Consider the following 20,059-nt stretch of genomic DNA (forward strand, 5'->3'; position numbering starts at 1 on the left):
ATGTGGAAGTAACTAGCTGGAAATGTAGGTGTGAGAGGCATGCTGCCTGTGAGACGAACTTAGGAGGAGATGTGGATAGGCTGGAGGACAAGAAGAGAAATCAAATAGTCTTGTCAAGTTGGAGGTATGGTTGAAAACTGACTTTATTCAATAGGTGCAGATACCTATTGAACAAGCAGGTGTAATAAATACCCAACTACAGAATGGGACGCAATAGGCTTGGTAGTGCTTTTGTGGAGAAAAAAATATTAGAGGAGATCACAGGTTGAGCACGCTTCAGTGGTGGAATGCTGTTCTGAAAACAGCCTGCAAAATGAATGCAACTATGCAGGACTATTCCTTCAGCATTGCTGTGTCGTGTCTGATCTTTGGGCACCGTAATTCAAGGCGGGCATGTTAAGTGCCGTGTTTGAAAAACACTAAATATCTTCTGTAAGAAATACCAGGCAATTAAGCAGTGGAAGAGAGGACAGTTATGTCCTTTTTGAAGGCTGGTAACAAGCTTCTCCCATGTCAGCCTTCAGAGGAAGGAAACAATTTGTTCCTTGTCTGCAGTAGATAAGAAAATTGTCATAGGTTTAAATTTCAGTGAAAAAGTTTCAGGCTGCGTGTCAGGGAGAGCAAAGCACACAGAGATGGCCTGGAGCAAGCAGTGGAGCCTCCACCATCGGCGTCAGTAAGCCCAGGTTAGACAGACTTCTGTCAGAGTGATAGGAGTGTAAACCGTCCGTCCTTGGTGGACGAGCAGGACTAGACTTCGGGGAGGCTGTCTTTTTGGAAACAGGGGGCTGTCCTTCCAGCCGACTGCAGGCATAGTCCTTCACGAGCAATCTCCGTCTCATTGGCAGCCATTCCCCTATGTCTCTGAAAGACACTTAGGCACTTTTCTTTTTCCCTTTTTTTTTTTTTTTTAATTAGGAAGGCTTTCTTTTAGGAAGATTACATCATCTATTTTTTCCTTCATTAGTTCTTCCTATTAATTGCCTAAGCAAGTGCTCTGTGAACTCTGGTCTTACTTTATTCCCCTTTATATTTAAATGTCTTGGCAGATTCTGTTACATCTACCTGTGTTCTTTCAACAGAAGGAAGGAGGGCTAATTATGTTACTTCAAGAGCAATGTATAGAAATATAACCTGTAATTCAGTCTACCTCCTGAGTACTAATCAGAGTGGAAGGGAAAATAATCTGAAGATTAAAAAAAATGAAGTCTTCAGGGATAAACAAAGGTGTCTTAACTATGTTCTGGGCCCATCCTAGCTGCCACGAGCTGGGCGTGTGTTGGTCGTGCAGGTGCGTGTGTCTGTCCCAGCTGACCATCCTGTACAGACTGAAGGGGAGACTTTGGATGAAGATGCACTGATGTAAGATGTGACAAATGGTGCGACACCGACTGGGTGAGTGTTGTGCCCAGCATGGCAGCACTGGTGGGCGTCCTGGGCACACCTTTCCAGGTGTGGCTGCCCCATCTCTGGAGGTGTTCCAGGCCAGGCTGGATGGGGCTTTGAGCAGCCTGGTCTAGTGGGAGGTGTCCCTGCCCAGGGCAGGGGGGTTGGAACTAGATGATCTTTAAGGTCCCTTCCAACCTGAACCATTCTATGATTCCTTTTTCCCTCTTGACTGGTCCCAGCCTTTGGTCCTGCAAGGCCTGGCCCATTTTAGCCTAACAGCTTCCAGCAGTCCCTGGTGCCATGCAGCATGGCTCTGCTGAAGTACCTTGCTGAGAGCTTTACATAATGGCCTTTTTAGTGCTTTGGATTAATGGAGAGACTCCTGAAATGCTACCAGAAGTCCTGCCTGACTTTTAGGCTCCTTGCTTGTTCTTTGCCTGAGACCGCTGAAAGCGTTATGGTTGTCTGGCTTGAATCTCACACGTTGTTACTTCTCACGCAGAGATTGTCTTGCTTCTGCATCAAAAGATGATTCAAGGCCATGTCCCTAATCATTATGCCATTAGCGCATGCCACTATAAATGCTTTTGCAACAGCTGCCAATTGGACCTCGCCTATTGGTGTGGTAGTCAACAAGCCCTTTCTGCTAATAGCAGAGCTGGTCAGAACTTCATAGCGTTGAAGGAGAGAGAGTTTTCTTGTGATTTCTGTTTGTCTCCATCCCCACGTTTCTCAGGTTTGTTAGCTCTGGGGGTCTCTCCAAGAACAAGGACACTATATAAACTTGGACAACTCTTGTTAACTGGCTGCATCACATTCTGGAGCGGGTAGAGGGGGGAGAAAAAGAAAACAGTTACGTGATTAAAAGTTTGAACAGAGTGGGAAGCTGCACATGTACATGAGCTTGATTAGGTAAGCTTTTCATGCCTTGGGTCTCCCTAACATACATTTTGCAGGCTCTGTGAGCTACTGCCTTCCCCTCTGCTGTCTTTGACACCTCTGCGATTTCTTCATGTGTCTGTATCCCTCCTCTGCTGCCTCTTCCCTTGCCAGCCCTGTGCCCCTCAACCCATCCCTGCAGGGGCTCATGGGTTGCGCAGATGGGTGGAGGAGCTGAAGCCTTTGATGTCATGTTTTTTGCTCTTTCTTATTTTCCAAAATCTGATCAATACCTAATTTTTGGCTGTGACGTGACAGGTTGTTCTATTGACTGGGTAGAGTTCATAAACATAGAACTGACCTAAAACTGACAGCTTATACAGGATACTGCAATACAGAAGGCTTTTTTTCCCACTGGTTATACTCCATTCAGTACTGCACTGCGGGAGTGGATTGTCTGATTTCCATTGTCTCCATGGGCAGTGGCATTTAGATGGGAATTTTTTGGCTTTTTATTCTTGTGCCTGGTCTTTGGTGGCTTCTTTAAATTTTGTGCCTTTTTGCAGCATAAAAAAACCCCACTATCCATTAAGTAAGAAATATCGCAATGTATTAACTAGGGGCTTTGGGAGGGAAATTCCTGATCTTCTGCAAGGCAATTCCATTGGAAGGGAAGCAAGGGACTTCAGGAGCGTTAATTAAACATGCACGTCTTCTGAAAGATCCGAAGTAATTGAGAGCTGAGAACAAAATGTTGGTTAATGGTATCTCTGGGTCAGGCTCTGAGCCTCAGATGTCTGATGCTGCAAAGCTCGTCTCCGGAGAGAGGGCAGGGAAAGCTGCTGCCTCTTGAGTGCTTTGATGAGAGAAATCCTATGGGAATTGGAAGGAGTGGTATCTTTACACAACTGCTTTTTTTTTTTGGTCTTATGGGCATGTATACCTCAGCCTAAAAATATGTTTTAAATCCACTTCATTAGTGGTTCAGCTGCTGCTCCTTTACTTCAGCTCTAAAGGCTAAATATTCTTTATGTGCATCCTGCCTAAAATTAGGGATTCCTGCTGCACTGTGTCATTGTGTTAGTGTCTCCCAGGAGTCACCGTGGTGGTGATCCGTTCTGCTGGCCCTGTCGTTACGGAGGCGTAGGGAGGCCGTGGGGATGCTCCCGTGCCCCGGGGGAGGCTGGGTGGGTGCTACGCCTCGGTGGGTGCTGCGCTGGGAGCCCTGGCGTGCATTGCCCACCTGAGAGCAGTGTGCAGAGATTGCGAAATTAGGATGACCTACAGTAGCCATTTTCTGTGCCAATACTTCAGGTGAGTATTTAATTCATGGATACTCACATGAACATGCGAATCTCTTGTAATTTAAGCAGTTAAATCTATTTTTTTTTCCAAATAGGTATTTTATAGTTGGTAAGAAGGGTTGTTTGTGTGAAATTACCTGTCTTCTGTGTCTGTGAATGTCATGGCTTCTTGCTTCTGAAATGCTCTTAAAATGCTGACTTTCTCTACGGTCTTAATTACTGCCCATTAAAACTTCTCTGATCCAGAGCAAATAGCAATGGACATGGAGGGGCCGAATCACCGAAAGTGCTTCAGAGATTGTGGGAAGGCATCAGGTCACTTCAGTACATTAAATATAAACAGGCCTAAAGATCAGAGTTATTTAAAAGTAGAGATGGAATAAACTTCTGAGAGTGTTAGGAGATGCTAAACCTTCACATAAATAATTGTAATGGCTTTTTCCTGCACTGGGGTTTGAATGAGAGTAAAAGGGGGAGGTGCTTCACAAAGCACAGCAGTCTTTGTTTTCTGCAGAAATAATGGCTATAAATAGTAAATGTGAGGTAACGGCTGCAACCGGCCACGGACCGCTCATGGCCCAGGGTGCAAAGGTGCATGGAGCAGACTTTCTGCACATACAATGCTTTAGGATCACAAGGAGCTAAAAAATTGTTTTTTTTCTTTTTATTACTGTATGCTACCTACGATCAAGTGGAGCGATTCTGTGATACCTTGCGCACGCAGCGTGGGGCTGTTACCATCCTGTGTCACAGGCGTGAGCTGTCTGTCCCCTGCCTCGCACGCGGGGCTGTCCACAACTGCTGCTGCAGTGCTTCAAAAAAAAAAAAAAATTTGTTAAAAAACCCCAACCAAACTAAAATCCCAAGTGGGGAGTGATTTCTGGTACAAAAGGAAAAGAAGAAAAAGAAAATTTTTTTAAAATCATGTGGAAGGACTTGGCCCTGCCTTCTGCCTGGAAATGTTTTTTAACTCCAGATTTATTTTAGAAGCTGAAAAATTATTCCCCCCTGACCCCGCAAAACAGATTACTGGAATTAGAGAGTTTTATCCCTCATCCCATGAGGCTCTAAGCATAAAAGAGTTACCTTAGGGATATGTCTGATCATTTTTGGTCTAAAGCACATGAGCACGTAATTCCTAATACATTGGAGATTGATGCTTAATTGAGGAATTAGCGATGCCAGGAGAGAGCTTTCTCTGGGGCCATGTAAGTATGACCAAATACAGTTTCAGGATGTCAGACAGAAGCACCAGAGTTGCTAATGGCACTGGCGGTGTTTTCTAAGTGGCGTATGAGGCTTGAGACACTCGGACTGACTGCTCCATCATTTGGCCAGCCGTAGCACGCTGCTGCATGACCTTAGAGGGATGCCGGCAGCTGATCTGTGGCCTCTATTACTAATGCATGGGGGAACACTCCTGCGACCCCAGTGTTTCAAAAGCACTGACTCATCTTTTCTGTTTATTGATGCAAAAATCAACTTAAGTTGTCGGGTTTTGTGTTTTGTTTTTTTTTTCTGTGATAGATGAATGGATGCACCTTCTTTCCATCTTGCCTTTGTTGTCTTCATGCGGTTTGCCTCATCTCCATATTGAAAGTAGATTAAGGGACTGGAACTTCTAATGGCTTTTACAATGAGTCACAGTTGCATGTCTAGACTCCTTAGATGATTTTTACATTTTTGCACTAGCACATAGGATGAGACGTACTCTCTGGTAGATTAGTTACACAGTCAAGTCCAAGTGTAATAGCTTTCCTCTTAGAAGAGTTTTAGGAGCTTATGCCAAAGCTATATCTTAACTAAGTGTGTCTCTGCTGAAACCTTCATGATGCATTCTCATCTTCAGGAAGTTCTTTCATCTCATATTTACACAGCCAACTTCCATATTTTATTTTTTTTCTTTTTGGGGAGATGGAGAGAGACTAGATGGGCTCCCTTTCTCCTGCCCCCAAATCAAAAATCCTCTTCCTATCTCTCTGCTCTTTTCTGAAGCATTCAGATGTTTGTATAAAACGTGATTCACTCGCATGTTGCTCCTGCTAACAGCGTGGGAGGCTTCTTAGTGGTGTTCTAGTCCCAAACAGCAACAAGGGCAGCAAACCTTGCCACAAGTGACCAAAGTCATGGCCTTAATAATATACACTGTTGCGTGGCTTCCCAGCTCCGGCAGGCTGGGTGCAGCCTTTTAGAAGAGAGAAAACGAGTATGTTAGGTGGGGTACATCTGATGAAATCATCTAGCTGCCAAATCCAGACAGCAGTGAAATCTGTAGCTTAATAAAATGACTAAAGTCCTAAGCGGCGTCACCTGATACTGCTTGCGATACATCTGCTGGTACTGGTTAGAGAGACATCCTGGTTGTTGTTACTTAAAGATATTGGAGAGAAAAATCTGTTGGTGACAGGGGCAGCTCTTCTCTCTGCCCGCTCGCGGCCTTGTTTTCCCCTGGACCAGCTCACGCAGCCACGATTACTGAGCCAACGCGCGCGTAAGGGCTGCTGTAATGCCACTGCAAGCGCTATAAGCTAATATATCTCGCTATAAGCTGCCGTAATGAGGCAAGTTTTAAATGAAATGGTTCAGTAATTGCAATTTACTTTTTTCATCTCAAAACGCGTTTCCAGCAAAAGCAATGGTGGCTCTCTTTGTCTACAGATGTAGAAACTTCAAAATTAAGCACCAGTACCTTTTCTTAAATATCCTTGGTTTCCCTGGAGGAAAGACTACTCTTAATTAGTTTGAATAGATCTTTTTTTATCTGCAGGGAATGTAATCGAGCTATTGTTATAGTCTTCATTTTATTATAAAAATTGAACTTAATTTCTTGACCCTTGTTCCAGCAAATTATTTGGTTTAAGAGCTGGGAACCGTAACAGTTAAAATATCTTAAGTGTTTGATATAATTTTCTAATTCACTAAAACTTTCTAAAATCCTCTAATTTCCAGGGTTGCGCGCAGAAGTATATTGTGAAGAACTACTTCTACTACTACTTGTTCAAGTTCTCAGCTGCTTTGGGCGAAGAGATTTTTTATATCACTTTCCTCCCGTTTATCTACTGGAACATAGATCACTCTGTGTCTAGAAGAATGATAATTATTTGGTCTGTAAGTATTTCCGTGACTTATTTCAACATGTAGTGGTTAATTCTGTAACTGTAGCAAATGAATACTTAAGAGTAAGAATGTCCCTTTGAAAAACAACAACAAAAAAGCCAACATTATTTATAGGTGTAAGTCGGGTGTTCAGGAAGCGGAGGCATTGCAACGCCGAGAGAGGGGGCGAGAGGTGTTGGCTGACGCAGGGTGACTCTTCATCTCCCTTATGTCTTGCACTGACTTACTTTTTTCGGCTTAATGACTGACTGAGCTGCTTTTGATAGGGTTTGCACAGAGCAGTTGGGAAAACACTTCCTTCCCAATGTATCGTGGTATTTTAAGAATCCTTCTTTGTCACTTGTAGGAAATTTTTCTCTTACCCTGATTTCTTCTGGACAGTCTGTTCGTATAGTTCTGTCTCAGTTGAAATCAGGATAAATGTAATAGGAAGGGGGGTTGCAGGCTGCAGCGGAATAAACAAGGTGTTTCTGCGGTCACTTGAGGGCAGGGGGGGAAATAAATCAGACTCTCTGTTGAAGGCTAAGACTTAAAAGCATTGACTTTTGTTAACACCGGAGCATTCTCAAATTAACTGGCTTCAGCATTGCTTCAGGCTTTACGAATGTGGTTCTTGGGTATTCAGAAGAAAGTATTTCCATTCTGGCACTGAAAACCAGAAGATAACTGAGCACTTCAGCCTAGGAATGGCTGTTGTTTTGTCACTGCCATTGCTTGTCTTGGTATTGATCAGATCTTTGCTGCCCAAATAAGACCGTTTTAGAACAAAGAAGGGAGGTAGGAAGCATCTCTGGCAGATGACAGACCCTGGATGTTTAGCTGTCAATCTACATTGATTTAAGAAATTGAAGCTTGGTAAAAACTGGGATGTGATATCTAGCTTTGTTTCTTTACAGTGAAGCTTCCCCTTGGCTTAGTCAATTCTGGTTAATAGTATTCTGCCTTTTGTCCAAATAATATGATGAGAAATAATAAAAACAATTTGAATTGGGTCATACACTTCAAATGCACCTGGTCTTGGACAGAAGGCATCTCTTGTTCTGTGCCAGTAATCCTAGTCAATACATTTTATAAGGAGAACATGAAAAATAAATTGCAGATAAAATTTAGAAGTAGGTGGACACTGTATAATTAGAGTTGGGCTTTGGCCACAAGTACACCTACTGCTTCTGGAAACGTGCCACAGAAGATGATAATTGGTAGTCACTGCCTTCTGGGTTTGCATATTGCTCAAAAAATGACTCTTTAGAGCTCCTCGCGTGCCTTCCTGCAGACTTGCCTTGCCTTTACCTTGCAAGGAGTCCATCTGAGTACCGGCCAGATCTAGGCTGGTTTAATTAGAGTATTCAAGCATGGGATATTGTGATTATTAACATTACTCTTTGGCTTGAGGAGTTCTGGACTTGCATTTTACACTGAAAAGGAGAAGCTGTTTGAAATACACAGGCCTGTGACAATCTGTAGTTTTGAAAACACTTTAATTACATATAATTGTGAAATGACTAAAAATGTCCGTGCAGGCTACGTGTTAATGTTATGGCAAGCTGAGCTGGGCAGCTCGTTTGCCGGATGGGAACAGGAACCGGCGTTCATGGCGCCGTGAGCAGCGCCGGTCTGTCTTGGACACCTCGGTGGAGACACAGACGCGGTGCTGAGTGTGGTACTTCATTTTCTGCTGTTGGGGTCTTAAACCTGCGAGTTTCTGCTGCAAGTTGGAAATGACAACGTCGGGGTTGCAGGATGAACCAGGGGAGTTTCTTCCCTTAAAAATTAAAGCAGTATTAATGCTGCTTACAAGGTCTTCCTGCCGCCTTATCTGTCATAGTTTATGCAGAGCCAGTCACCCACATTTGAGAAAGATAAATTCGAACTGGAGCGGGGCCAGGAATGATTAGGGAACAGGATATTTCCTGAGTGGAGACTGAAAGCTTAGATAAGTCCCTAACAAAATGAAGTCGGAGAGGGAACGGGGCTGGCTGTAAACACCAGGAGAAGGAAGGAGCTTAAGATGAAAGTACAGTCACAAGAAGGAACGTGCATAAGGCAGTCGTAAATAAACTAAGTTGAAGCCAAAGGTTGTGAAATAGTTCTAGAAGGGCAAAGGACGGTAAGAAAAAATTATGAAGAGAGTTTATATCAGCGGCAGCAAGGGAGTGGTGTTGGTGCCCTGGGATGTCTTCTCCAGTCCTGGGTCCCCAAAACCAGCTGCTTGTGCTTTTCTGTTTAGCTGGATGGATCTGTGGTCACATCCAGGCGCTTTAGAAGCTTAAAGCAGGACGTTGTGCTTCCAAGGTGCCTTTCCTCTGAGGATTCATAGTATATGTGTAGGCTTTATCTTTCTCTTTGTGGATAGACAAGGGAAATAGCTGCCTGAAGCCTCTGAGCAAGATGCTGGGTGAGTGCTGAAGGTGCCCTGCTGCCTCTGCTTCCCTTCTCCAGCAATTTGAAGTAAATGCTCTTGAATCTGCGCAGACGAGGCTTTGGTGCCTGTGACTCTTGGTCCTTCAACCAGGAAGTGCAGAGATGAGAGATAACTTCACATCAACCAGTCCCCAAATGTACTTTAAATTTACTGCATATCTCGGCTCAAGAGGTGAAAGCTCAGTTTGGGTTGGTTTTTTTTTTTTTTTTAAATCTCTGCACCACTTCAGGGTTGAAAGCTTTATTTTGATGTGGAATTTCAGAAGGAAGGTAGAGAAATCCTTCCAGTTTCTGCTTGCTATTCAGCATGCTTGGAACTTTTTTTTTCCAGTTATTTTTTTCAGAGTGCTTGGATGTAAAATGTATCCCTGCTTCTCTTGAGAGAACTTTAATTTATACAATCTAAGTATTGTATCCTACATTCATTGGTCAGCGTGGATGTAGTCAGGGCAGGTGTGGAAGCTGTTGGTGCGTGACAGCGATAGCTGCTGGCTCAGGTGAAGGTGGCATCTCGGAAGGAAGGCAGAGTTTGGGTGGCTGACGGTGCACCCAGCAGGCTCCTCGAGCAGCGCTGGGTGCAAGCAGCTTCAGCAAGTCTAAAAAGGTCTGAATCCATGGCAATTTAGTTTCCCATCTTGCTTTTCAGACAAATAGTTTTCCAAAGGCTGACGGCATGTAGTTACGTGGGAATGATGATCCCTGAACTTGGGCTCTGAGGGCGACCAGCAGGAATTTACCTGCAGTCAAGATGCCACTGACATTGCTGTGCCGTGGTTGAACCCCGGGACGCTGCTTTGAGAACTCACTTTGCAGCAAACTTTGGATGTAATGATTCTTATGTGTTTGTTAGTTTTTGTGCTTTTGCAACATTTCACCAAAATGTTGTTGTGTTTTTGCAACATTTCACCAAAACAAGCTTGGAACAGCTGATAAACAGTCATTCGCAAACCAAACTCTTAAAAGTGCTATATGTTACATTGTGTAAGAACATGTAAGACTGAATTCAGGCATTTAAGTAACTACAAAATGTCAAAACACAGAAATAAATGGTCCATAAAAGAAAATGCTATGTGCAAGATGATAAAGTGTTGATTGTAAGAGAGTTTTGTCTGTGCTGGTAGCTATAGTCTACCCTTGAAGAAAAAGTGAGACTTTCATAACTGAGAACTGCTGGGAATAAATCTAAGGTGAAGTTTAAATTGGAAACCTTTTGTGTTTCACTAGAACTCCTAAGTGTAGCAGTTTCCCAGTTTTAGGTGTTAGATGATAAACCAGATCAATGTGACAGTAGCTTTTCCTGCTACCAGAATATGGGCCCCAAACTTCTGTTATTTAAACCCATCATAAGATAGTCAAATACCTTATAGTTTTTGTCTGAAGGCTCTTTTTAAGACAGTGAACAACCTAGGATGTTGGTCAGTTGTAGTTCTGGAGGCACAAAGTTCTCTTGGTCTTTTTCTGGTTTTGCGTTTCTGAAGTCTGACTTGAGAGAGCTGAAGTCCTCCCTCCTGTACAGATATATGTATTTTTAAGAAGCTATTTGTGCTGTCCCTTCCCTTCTGTCCCCTGCTGCCCTTTGCCATGACATGCGTGCTGCACTGCTGCTCACTGCTGAGCGCGGCACTGCTTGTGGTGGGCTGGAGACCTTCCTTGTGGAGGTGCTGCTCACCTCGTGGATGGAATAACGCAAGTGCTGGAGCATCCCACCAGCTCAATGTGACCTTGAACATCCCATTGCACCTGACCAAATCCTTGGCAAATGTTGTGTAAAGTTCCTGCGCAGTCTGCACAAGATTGATGTGTTTTCTGGAAAATAATGACCATGTTGGAGATGGCAGATTCTCGAGCTCCCCAAGACAGCTGCCTTCTCCCATAAGGCACAGGTGCCTCATGGAGATGCCCAGCCTCCTGGTTGCTGTTGGCTCTCTGCCTATGGGCAGCATCCAGGTGGCTTGGGGAGGACATGGGGAGCGGGATGCGATCAGAGGGTTACTTGGGGTGCCTAGAATTCTGCAGGGCCTCCTCCACCTGGGCTGCCACCAGGCCACAAGGCTGGCAGTGCGGCTCAGTGACTTTCACAGTTATTTCCCTGAAGCCAAACCTTAGTTCTTGGCATTGACTTGGGGGTAGGAGGAGCATCTCAAGAAGAACATACTCTTCCTCGCTCTGCTTCTCTTTCACTGTGAACCAAGTGATGCTCAAGGGGCACGGTCGTGGCTATTCTCTGTCGCAGTGTTATCTGTTCCCTTAAGCCTTAGTTGGGGATGCTGAGAATAGAAGCTGTGAACAGTGCAGACTGGGTGCTTGGTTTAATTTCTGTATGGTGAGCTGAAGTCATGCCTGCCTTGACAACCACGAAAAATAGCTGGCACTTTCAGGATACAGTCTTTGCTTCTGCTTGACTAATCTGCAAATGCCAGTTTATTAATAGTGCATCCTTATTTTTTTCCCCCCTCTTTCCAGTGTTCCTGATGTGCTCTGTCACTGCTATCGGCACAGAGCATCATAAAAACAAAAGCAATAATACTTTCAAACTGTAAATTTTCTTTCTGGGAAGATGACAAATACTATTGCAGGGCTTCTAGAGCCAGGTTATAGAATTTCTGTTTTGGAGCCAAACCAGCAGGTTCAAAGTCAGGCTGCCACAGTGTGAGCCTCAGGGAAGGAGTCGCCAATGCTATTTGACCCCCGGGTCTTCTCTAGAATTTCATCTTGTCCTTTTAATAGATCAATAGCGCAGATGGCAGAGCTGTGAAATCAGAAGTTGAAAATAAATATGTTCAGGTTCACCTTTGTTAGCTGAAATATTACAGAGTGCAAAAAGAATCACTCCTCCTGACCTTCGCAGGCCTTTGGGGATGGTCGCGGGTGCGTGTCCCCATGTAGAGGTTGTGGCAGGGAGAGGTGGCCGGCGCGCGAGGAGGATGTGCCCCACACAGAGCTCCTGCAGCACTCTGCCTGGTTCCTAAAACCTGCCCAGCTCGGCATCTGGGCGCCTGCGGTGTAAATGTTCCAGAGGGGAAATTGCGACCTGAGGCACCAGTCCCGTGCCTGTGCGTACAGAGCTGGCTCGGCTGTGTTTGTCTGTCTGCCTTCGTACATGCCTAAGGTCCCGTCCAACCCAAACCATCTGTGGTTCTGCGTCTGCGCTGCCGTGCTGAATACGGGCAGCTCTCCTGCTTCCTGCCATGGCGAGGGTAGTGAGGGAAAACCACTGAAAGTGCCAGGCAACACCTGCAGGTGAGCAAAACCACCTCTTCAATTATTGAAGCAAAACCAGGATTACGCGAATGTCAAGGAGCCAGGTCCCTTTATGGGATTCTGATGCCCAAAGGGCGAGGAGCAGCCCCTCACCCCAGAGAGAACGCCTGCAGCCGTTGGGACAAATGCGTTGGTACCTGGACTTATGTGGATGCCGATGCCTTGAGTTTGATTCATCGCTGTTCATTAAAGCAAGGTCTGTTAAAACACAAAGATAGATTCATCTTGTTTACCCCAGTGCGAAGCCCCAGGTGAGGATGTAGTTTTGGTGATGGGTCATATAGATGACTCAGGGGAAACCCTCAGAAAAAGGCTGTTGTGCTGCTATAGCAACCGCTAATTGCATTCATGTAGTAAAATGTAATGCTGTTGACCCATAGTGGCAATAAAGCTTTGCCTTTCCTTCACCTGATACCTTGCCTGGAAAGGATTGCTGTTCCCCTCGTGCAGCCCGGGCTGCCCCAGCAGTACTGGTAGGCACCAGGGTTTGAGGAAAGTCTTGTTTTTAAGTTGCTTACAGCAGTACAGAAGAGCCCTTTGAGAGGGGAACAAGTGTGTACAACAAGTAAGAAGGCTTTACCCAAGTAAAGAATTTCAGGAAGAAATTCTTTCCTGTGAGGGTGGTGAGGCACTGGAACAGGCTGCCCAGAGAAGCTGTGGCTGCCCCATCCCTGGAGGTGTTCCAGGCCAGGCTGGATGGGGCTTTGAGCAGCCTGGTCTAGTGGGAGGTGTCCCTGCCCAGGGCAGGGGGGTTGGAACTAGGTGATCTTTAAGGTCCCTTCCAACCCAAACCATTCTGTGAAATAATTTTTAAATGCTTCTTGCATTTGTTGTAAGGATTTAATTCTGAAGGCTTCAGAGTTGTCTGCAGTGCAGTGGAAATTCAGAAAATCCCAAGCTGAATGCTGGTGTTGTGGGCTGGTGGTTAGAAACACAGCGGCTTCGGCATGGTCTGTGCCGCATCACGTTCCCGGCACAGCCGCAGCGTGCCCAGCTGATGCCGTGTCACCTGGCGCTGCAGAAACAGTGGCGGCTTCTTCAACTGTGAACAGATGAGGGTAGCCATACCCTGGATTTTGAGCATGGATCAGTGAGCCAGGCTGCTTACTGCTTCACCGTGGAGCAGAACAAGATGTGGGTAATATATTCCCTTGCAGTGCAGGGCAGGAGCCCTCGGGAGGAAAAGCCTGTCTCGCCTAGCCCTGGGTTCTCCTGCACCTCCGAAGGCAGCTCATGGGTTCAGATACAGAAACAAAGCGCCCGGTTTGTGTTTCGCCTCAATACAGAAGGGAAAGCAGCTTTTCCCCACATTATGTGTGTGTGTGGTTGTTGCTAGTGACCCCTCCACCGCATCTCTGCTCCTGTGCCATGGTCCATCCACCTTGCTTTTGCCATCATTCCTTTATTAAGGACTTGCATCATGGCATTTGTCACACCTGTAGCTTTGTAGGACTTGCACACACAGAGTCCCTTTGCCTCCCCTAATGGAGCACTCCTGTGGGAAACTGTGGTGAGGGTCTGGGAGCGAGGGCTCCCTGTACAGACCTGCCCAAGAGCAGCGTTTCACCTTCTGCCCAGGATCGGGCCCTGCTTGTGGGTGTCTAGTGACCTGGGCAGGCTGCGGTGCTCACCTCTGCTGTTCATCTCCGGTGCTTTTTGCTTTCCCATCCTTGAATCCCAGCTCCCCCCCATCCCTGCCAGCCCGAGCAGCCCCCCTCTTTGACAACACATCTTTGTAACTCAGGTGTGAAACGGTTAAGTTTCATTTTTGGGAAGTTTGAGTGGTCTGAGGTACATGGTAGTTAGAGCTGCTGCTGTCAGCTCTCAGAGTAAAGGGAATTAGCCATGCCCATCCCATCAACTTCTGTGAAATCTCCACTAAATTCCCGTGCGTTCCTGTGTAGTTATCTTCTCAGGCTAATTGTGTCCTACACAACCCATCACAGCTTTGACTTTGTTGCTTTGGTAATGGAAAAGTCTCCAAATTCCCCCACGCAGAGACAGAGGTGCTTATTATTGTGCAAATTAAAATTATGTATGGTGAAATGTTTGCAAACCATTTTCCACCAGAACGGCAGAAAATTCGGTTGATCTGCGTCACTCAGAGAGGAAGAGAACCTGTGCTAGAAATAAACACAGAAGAATAGCATCAAGAGCCATAACATTGCACTTTAGGTAGGCAAAAATGCCAGTAACATAGGGAAGAAGCAGACAGAACAATAAAGCATGAAGAAGTTATTTGCTTCAAGGTTTCTCTTCTTGGCCGCGCCTACGCCATTGCAAACTGTGTTTGTTCGCCCCGTGTTCAAGGGTCTGTTGTTCCCGTTTCTGTCTCCAAGGTTCAGCTTTGGGCCTGGGCACCCACCAGGTGGAAAAGCTCATGAGTTCATAAAGACTTTTGGAATGGGTTTTATTTAAAACTTAGATCAGTATGATTTCAGCCTAGCCCCCGCCTTCCTCCGTAACCCTTCCCAGCCCTTGTGAAGGAAGGGGAGCTGGGTGAAGCCTTACGCTTGGAAACACGGAAACCTGCTGCCCATCAGCAGCTCCAGGGTGACGCGCTCCTGGGCCAGCCCTTAATCTGCCCTTCCCTCTTTGTCCCAAGCCATTGCGAGTGTGCTGTTTGGCTGGACGTCATGGCAAAATCCCCCGGTCCCGGGATCTTGGCTTTGTGCCCTAAGCCATCCCAAGTTACCCGCTGCTCCAGATTTGGGGTAATTTCTGCCCATGCTAAATTTATTTCCAGGGCCATCAAAGGTTTTTTGGCATTGTGCAAATAGGTGGTTCAAGTCAAGTGCGGGTGAGGTTTAGCTCAGTGTTGATCTGCAGCCTGTCCCCCATGCTCATCTCTCCATCTTCTCCTCCCTTCCAGTGCTTATGGTTTGCAATGTGTATTATGGGGGTTTTCTCATCTGCTAGGTTGAAAAAAGCTGATAATAGCTCAAAACTTTCTTTCCTAGGGCTGTTAGTGAGTAAATCCAAAATGACAGAGAAATCAGGTCAGGAAATAATGAAATGTGGCTTGAGAGAGAGTATGCCACTTAACCAAGGCAGATACCTACCTTCCTCAGAAGATGAGAGCTGCAGTAGAGTGCCGTTCGGATATATCCTGCAATTAAATATAATGCTGTAAGTGTGTTTCTGCACAACACTTGTCACGTAGTGACCGCATCCGCAGTGGCCTCTTGCTTGGTTTTTTGTGTTTGGGTTGGTTTTTTTGGTGTGTGTTTTTGTTTTGGTTTTTTTGTTGTTGTGGTTTTTTTTTTTTTACTATTTGTGTCTGAACTCTGGGAGTTTGTGCCTGGTATGCTCACAGGGGTACTGCGCTCGGTGGCCAGCCCTGTGGTGGTCCCCGGCAGGGCTGGCTAATGCTCTGGGCATCCCCTGGGGAGGGCAACCCGCTGCCTGACACTGGCAGGAGCTCCGGGCCACTTGCTTTGCTGTGCTGCAAGCCCAAGAGCCCGCGCAGAGCCCAGGCGGTCCCGTGCTCCTCCAGCCGCTTGCGAGCAGCACCTTTGCTGGGTGGCGTTTGGCAACGGTGCGCTTGTCATCTTTCACCTGCTCGGGGAAGCCTGCCAGTTCGGCTGATGGTGGATGTTTTTTCACACCCATAACTGCCGCTTCTGCCAAATAATCCAGGATATTGCATGTAAAACCATGTGCACGGCACCCAGATAAGCTAAAGGCAAAGGTTGGTGCTTCAGAGCGCAGTGTATTCTGGACTCCCCTTCATGGAGGTTGTCTCACTTCTCATTACCCTACGTGTCTGTACAATACGTGTTTTTAAAAAACAGAAGGGTCAGAATTTAATCTGGAATGCTGGGAGGGAAGGTGTTGGGAGGATACCTGGTATTTTTGCTTACCCATACCACCTCCAGCATTCAGCCTGTTTTTCACCATCAGAGGAGTCCTAGCATAGCCTTCATTTCAAAGATGACTCATTTCCCTTTCTGTGGGGGGGACTTACGTACTAGTGCTAATAATAATTCTACAAGTGGAAGTCATTATTATAGAGGACTGCTGATAAACTGGCTCGTCCTACCTTGCCTCTCAGATGCTATCACAAATGGTAGCCTCGGTGTTTTATGTCCTGTCGGAGAGAATAATTTTGCTTTCAAGCCTGGAATTTAATTAACTCCCAAAGATGTGCCTGCATCCATTTGGAAACTGGTGGCATTAACCAAATAAACCCACGTTGTGGCTTCTTTAAGAGACTTGTTCCTTGAGCCTTTGTTTATGGTGAGCGGTCGGGGCAGGGTGTTTGCTGCCTGCCCTATGCCCCATCTATCAGGGTGCAGTGGGAGCAGCCAGGCGTGCCATAGGTGGTGCCGGTAATCAGGCGGTGATGTGATTCATGTGATGAGGGATAAACCATGCAAAGGCACCAGCAGTCACTTTTCCAGGCTCTGGTGCTGGCTGTAAGCCCAGCGCTCCCCCAGTGTGCCCTTTGCTGGAGAGAGGGGGGATGGAAGAACGTGACTTCTGGGCTTTTCCCTGATTCTGATTTGTGAATCCTGAATCCTGACGTCTTTCTTTTAATGTGAACCCATTTTTTTTTTTTAAACGGCTGGTGGGAGAGAGAGGGATGCAATGTGGCTGGTGACAACTGTGGCAGCGGATGGTCATGTTGCTGTTCTGGCATATGGCTAACACCAGCATGGGGAGGATGTTATTTTAAGTGGAATAAAGTGGAAGCGCGAGAAGCAGAACAGTGAGCCGTCTCGCACAGCAACTGAGCTTTCATGGCAGACATCAGTTAACTTGATTTTTGTGGGTTTTTTTTAAAAAAAAAAAAAAAGAAAGAAGGTTTGCCTTGTTTTGTAGAACTTGCTTTGCTTACGTCTGGCTGCACTAACCAAAGGGAGGAGGGTGGCAATAGAAAGCAAACACATCCTCCAGGGACAGCCTGGGTGATTTTTGTTCGCATCCTTCTCGCTGTGGATGCGGAGAGCCCGTTGCCTTTGGGAAGGGGGTGCTGAGGAGCAGAGGGTGTCAGCTCGGCGGCTGCCCTGGGCGCTGCTGGCTGGGCTGCGTCCCTCGGGGATGCTGGGCAACTTTGCCTCTCGCCTCTGCTTCCCGCTGCTGCTGCCTGCAGTGACCCCAGAATGCAACATTTCCCCCCCCCCCCAAATCACTGCATTGCAGTGCTCAATAGCTAATTAATTTAGTCCTTGCTTAAACCTCTGGTGTCCCAAGCAGGGCACAAAACCCCTTTGTTGTTGGGGAGTTAGGCAGGAGAACTGGTACTTCATGTTGCTCGTTCAGTTCTCTCTCTGCTGCCTCCCGGAGGATGCCAATGTTATTATTTAATAACCGCGCCGCCGGTGCATCCCCATGGGGTCCCCACGGCACCCTGTGCGGTGGGTGGGAGCCGCAGGGAGTGGGTGCTGCCCTGGGAGAGCTGCAGCGCGGAGCTGGGAGGGATGTGACTGGGCAAGGCAGAGATTTGAAGCTACTGGTGGAAAAATTTCTCTTATAGCTCTTTGCTCTGCAGGAGAGGGCTTGTAAGGGACAGGGAGGAAACTTAAAGTTCTTTGGTGTGGGCTGGGAGCCAGCTGTCTGTCTCACGCCATCCTCTATCGATGCATCTCGGCAGCAAACCCTCCTTTTTGGTCCCATTTCTGATCAGATTACAACATGGTGCTGTAAAACCGCTGCTTCCTTCGCTAACTGGGATAATGGAAACCCCTTTAATAATTCAGGGGATAAATTCTGTGCTTGGGGTGGTGGATTTTGCAGGAAAAAGGGCAGAAATAGAGATGGTTCTCGGGTGGGCTGAGCGGGGATTGCCCGCGCCAACTGACAGCCCTGTGGCCTTTCCTCTCCCCAGATAGTGATGTACATAGGGCAGGTCTCCAAGGACATCCTGAAGTGGCCTCGACCCCTCTCGCCACCTGTCGTCAAGCTGGAAATGAGGACGGACGCGGAGTACGGGATGCCTTCCACCCACGCCATGGCAGCCACTGCCATCTCCTTCTCCTTCCTCATTGCAACCACGAACCAGTACAAGGTAGGGGACACAAAAAGAGGAGGGAAAAAGAAAAGAGAGAAAATTTTAAAAAAGCATGTATCTGCTTCCAGCAAGCTACAAAAAACTAGAAAATTCAAAGCTGTTGCCACTTCCAGAGGAGCTCTGTATTTCTTTTCTCAGATGCTTATTTTTCCCTGTTGTTGCCCATAGATGGCCAATAATAGATCCAAGAAGAAATTTAGGGGAAATCTCTGTTCTTTAGCATGAGCCTGGCTGAGAGCTGCCACAGGCTGCCCTGCCCTGGCCTGGAGGGTTCCCTGTGTTTTCGGGTGACCCCAGGGGGAGCCGCAGTGCTGTTGCGGGAGGTGCCCAGTGTCAGCGTTTTGTGCTCGTCATGTGCCTGCCAAGCCAACGCTGCGTGTCGGGAAACACCGGCTCCCAGGGAAACAAAAGGAGCTCTGTGTCGGCTGGCTTTTGTATCACAGAACCACAGAATGGTAGGGTTGGAAGGGACCTCTGGAGATCATCTAGTCCAACCCCCCTGCCAGAGCAGGGTCACCCAGAGCAGGTTGCACAGGAACGCGTCCAGGTGGGTTTGGAATGTCGCCAGAGATGGAGACTCCACCACCTCTCTGGGCAGCCTGTTCCAGTGCTCTGACACCCTCAATGTAAAGAAGTTCCTCCTCATGTTTAGGTGAACTTCCTATGCTCAAGTTTGTGCCCATTGCCTCTTGTCCTGTCCCCGGGCACCACTGAAAAGAGCCTGGCCCCATCCTCCTGACACCCACCCTTTAAGGATTTATAAGTGTTGATAAGGTCCCCCCTCAGTTGTCTTTTTTCCAGACTGAAGAGACCCAAATCCCTCAGCCTTTCCTCATAAGAGAGGTGTTCCAGTCCCCTAATCATCTTCGTAGCCCGTATGATGCAGGAAAAGCATCCTTGGAAATCCCCTGGCCCTAGCCTGTGTCCGACTGAGGGCATGCCACACGGTTCGAGAGCCTGTTTGTCAGACAAGTAACAGCAGTTTCACTGCACTGGAGCTGTAGGCTGCCTGGGGAGATCTTATAATTATTTTCCCCAAATCTTCAGCCTTTTATCTTTCTAGAAGGTTTGTTTCCTGGAAACTCATCTCTCCATGATGATTTTCATTTCATTTTATGAATCCAAACACATATTTCCTGTACTCTAGCAGTAATAACTTCCTGGCTGCATCGTATTTAAGCGTGTTTCTCAGCCTCCTGAAGCGTATTTCAACAATAAACCCACGTAACCAAGAGGGCTCGCAGTACGGCTGGGGGGGTTTCACTGTCACAGTGTTCCATGGTGTCCTCCCCACGGTGCCAGTGTGTGTGCGGGGACAGAAGGTGGCCACCCATTTGACAGTTGGTGCTGCGTCCCAGGGCTGCAACTCATAGAAGTGGAGATCTCAGAATTACATCCGGATCTCTGGGTTAATTTAACTTCCAGACTTCTCCAGTCCTGGCCGTGAAGCTGTGGGCTTTGCTCCTGCCCGCAGCGCACGGATGGGTGAGCAGGTCCGTGGTGCCCAAAGCTGCGCCAACAGCCTCCTGCTCCCTGGTAATGGTACGGTAACTGGTCGGTGCAGCTTGGCACTGGGATGGGGATGGGGAGGAGGAGCCATGGGACGGGATATTTGTCATCCCTGGAAGGCCGGATCCATCCCATGTGTCAGATCTGCCAAAAAGACCTGGTCAGC

The 20,059-nt window shown here is 47.0% G+C and overlaps 1 protein-coding gene across 4 annotated transcripts in view; it reads left to right on the forward strand.

Moving 5' to 3' along the window:
- The window catches only part of SGPP2 (sphingosine-1-phosphate phosphatase 2), a 58,624-nt gene that overhangs the window by 27,131 nt on the left and 11,434 nt on the right, over positions 1-20,059 (forward strand). For 2 of the 4 annotated variants that reach the window (XM_074591877.1, XM_074591875.1), the window contains exons 2-3: positions 6,522-6,680; positions 18,202-18,381. In XM_074591877.1, the coding sequence (XP_074447978.1) occupies positions 6,522-6,680; positions 18,202-18,381 (339 nt within the window). Of the gene's footprint in view, positions 1-6,521; positions 6,681-15,331; positions 15,501-18,201; positions 18,382-20,059 lie in introns of those variants that run through there. The other 2 variants (XM_074591878.1, XM_074591876.1) reach the window with 2 other exon arrangements.

The sequence above is a fragment of the Larus michahellis genome, chromosome 6 (assembly GCF_964199755.1).
Source record: "Larus michahellis chromosome 6, bLarMic1.1, whole genome shotgun sequence".
Classification (NCBI taxonomy): domain Eukaryota; kingdom Metazoa; phylum Chordata; class Aves; order Charadriiformes; family Laridae; genus Larus; species Larus michahellis.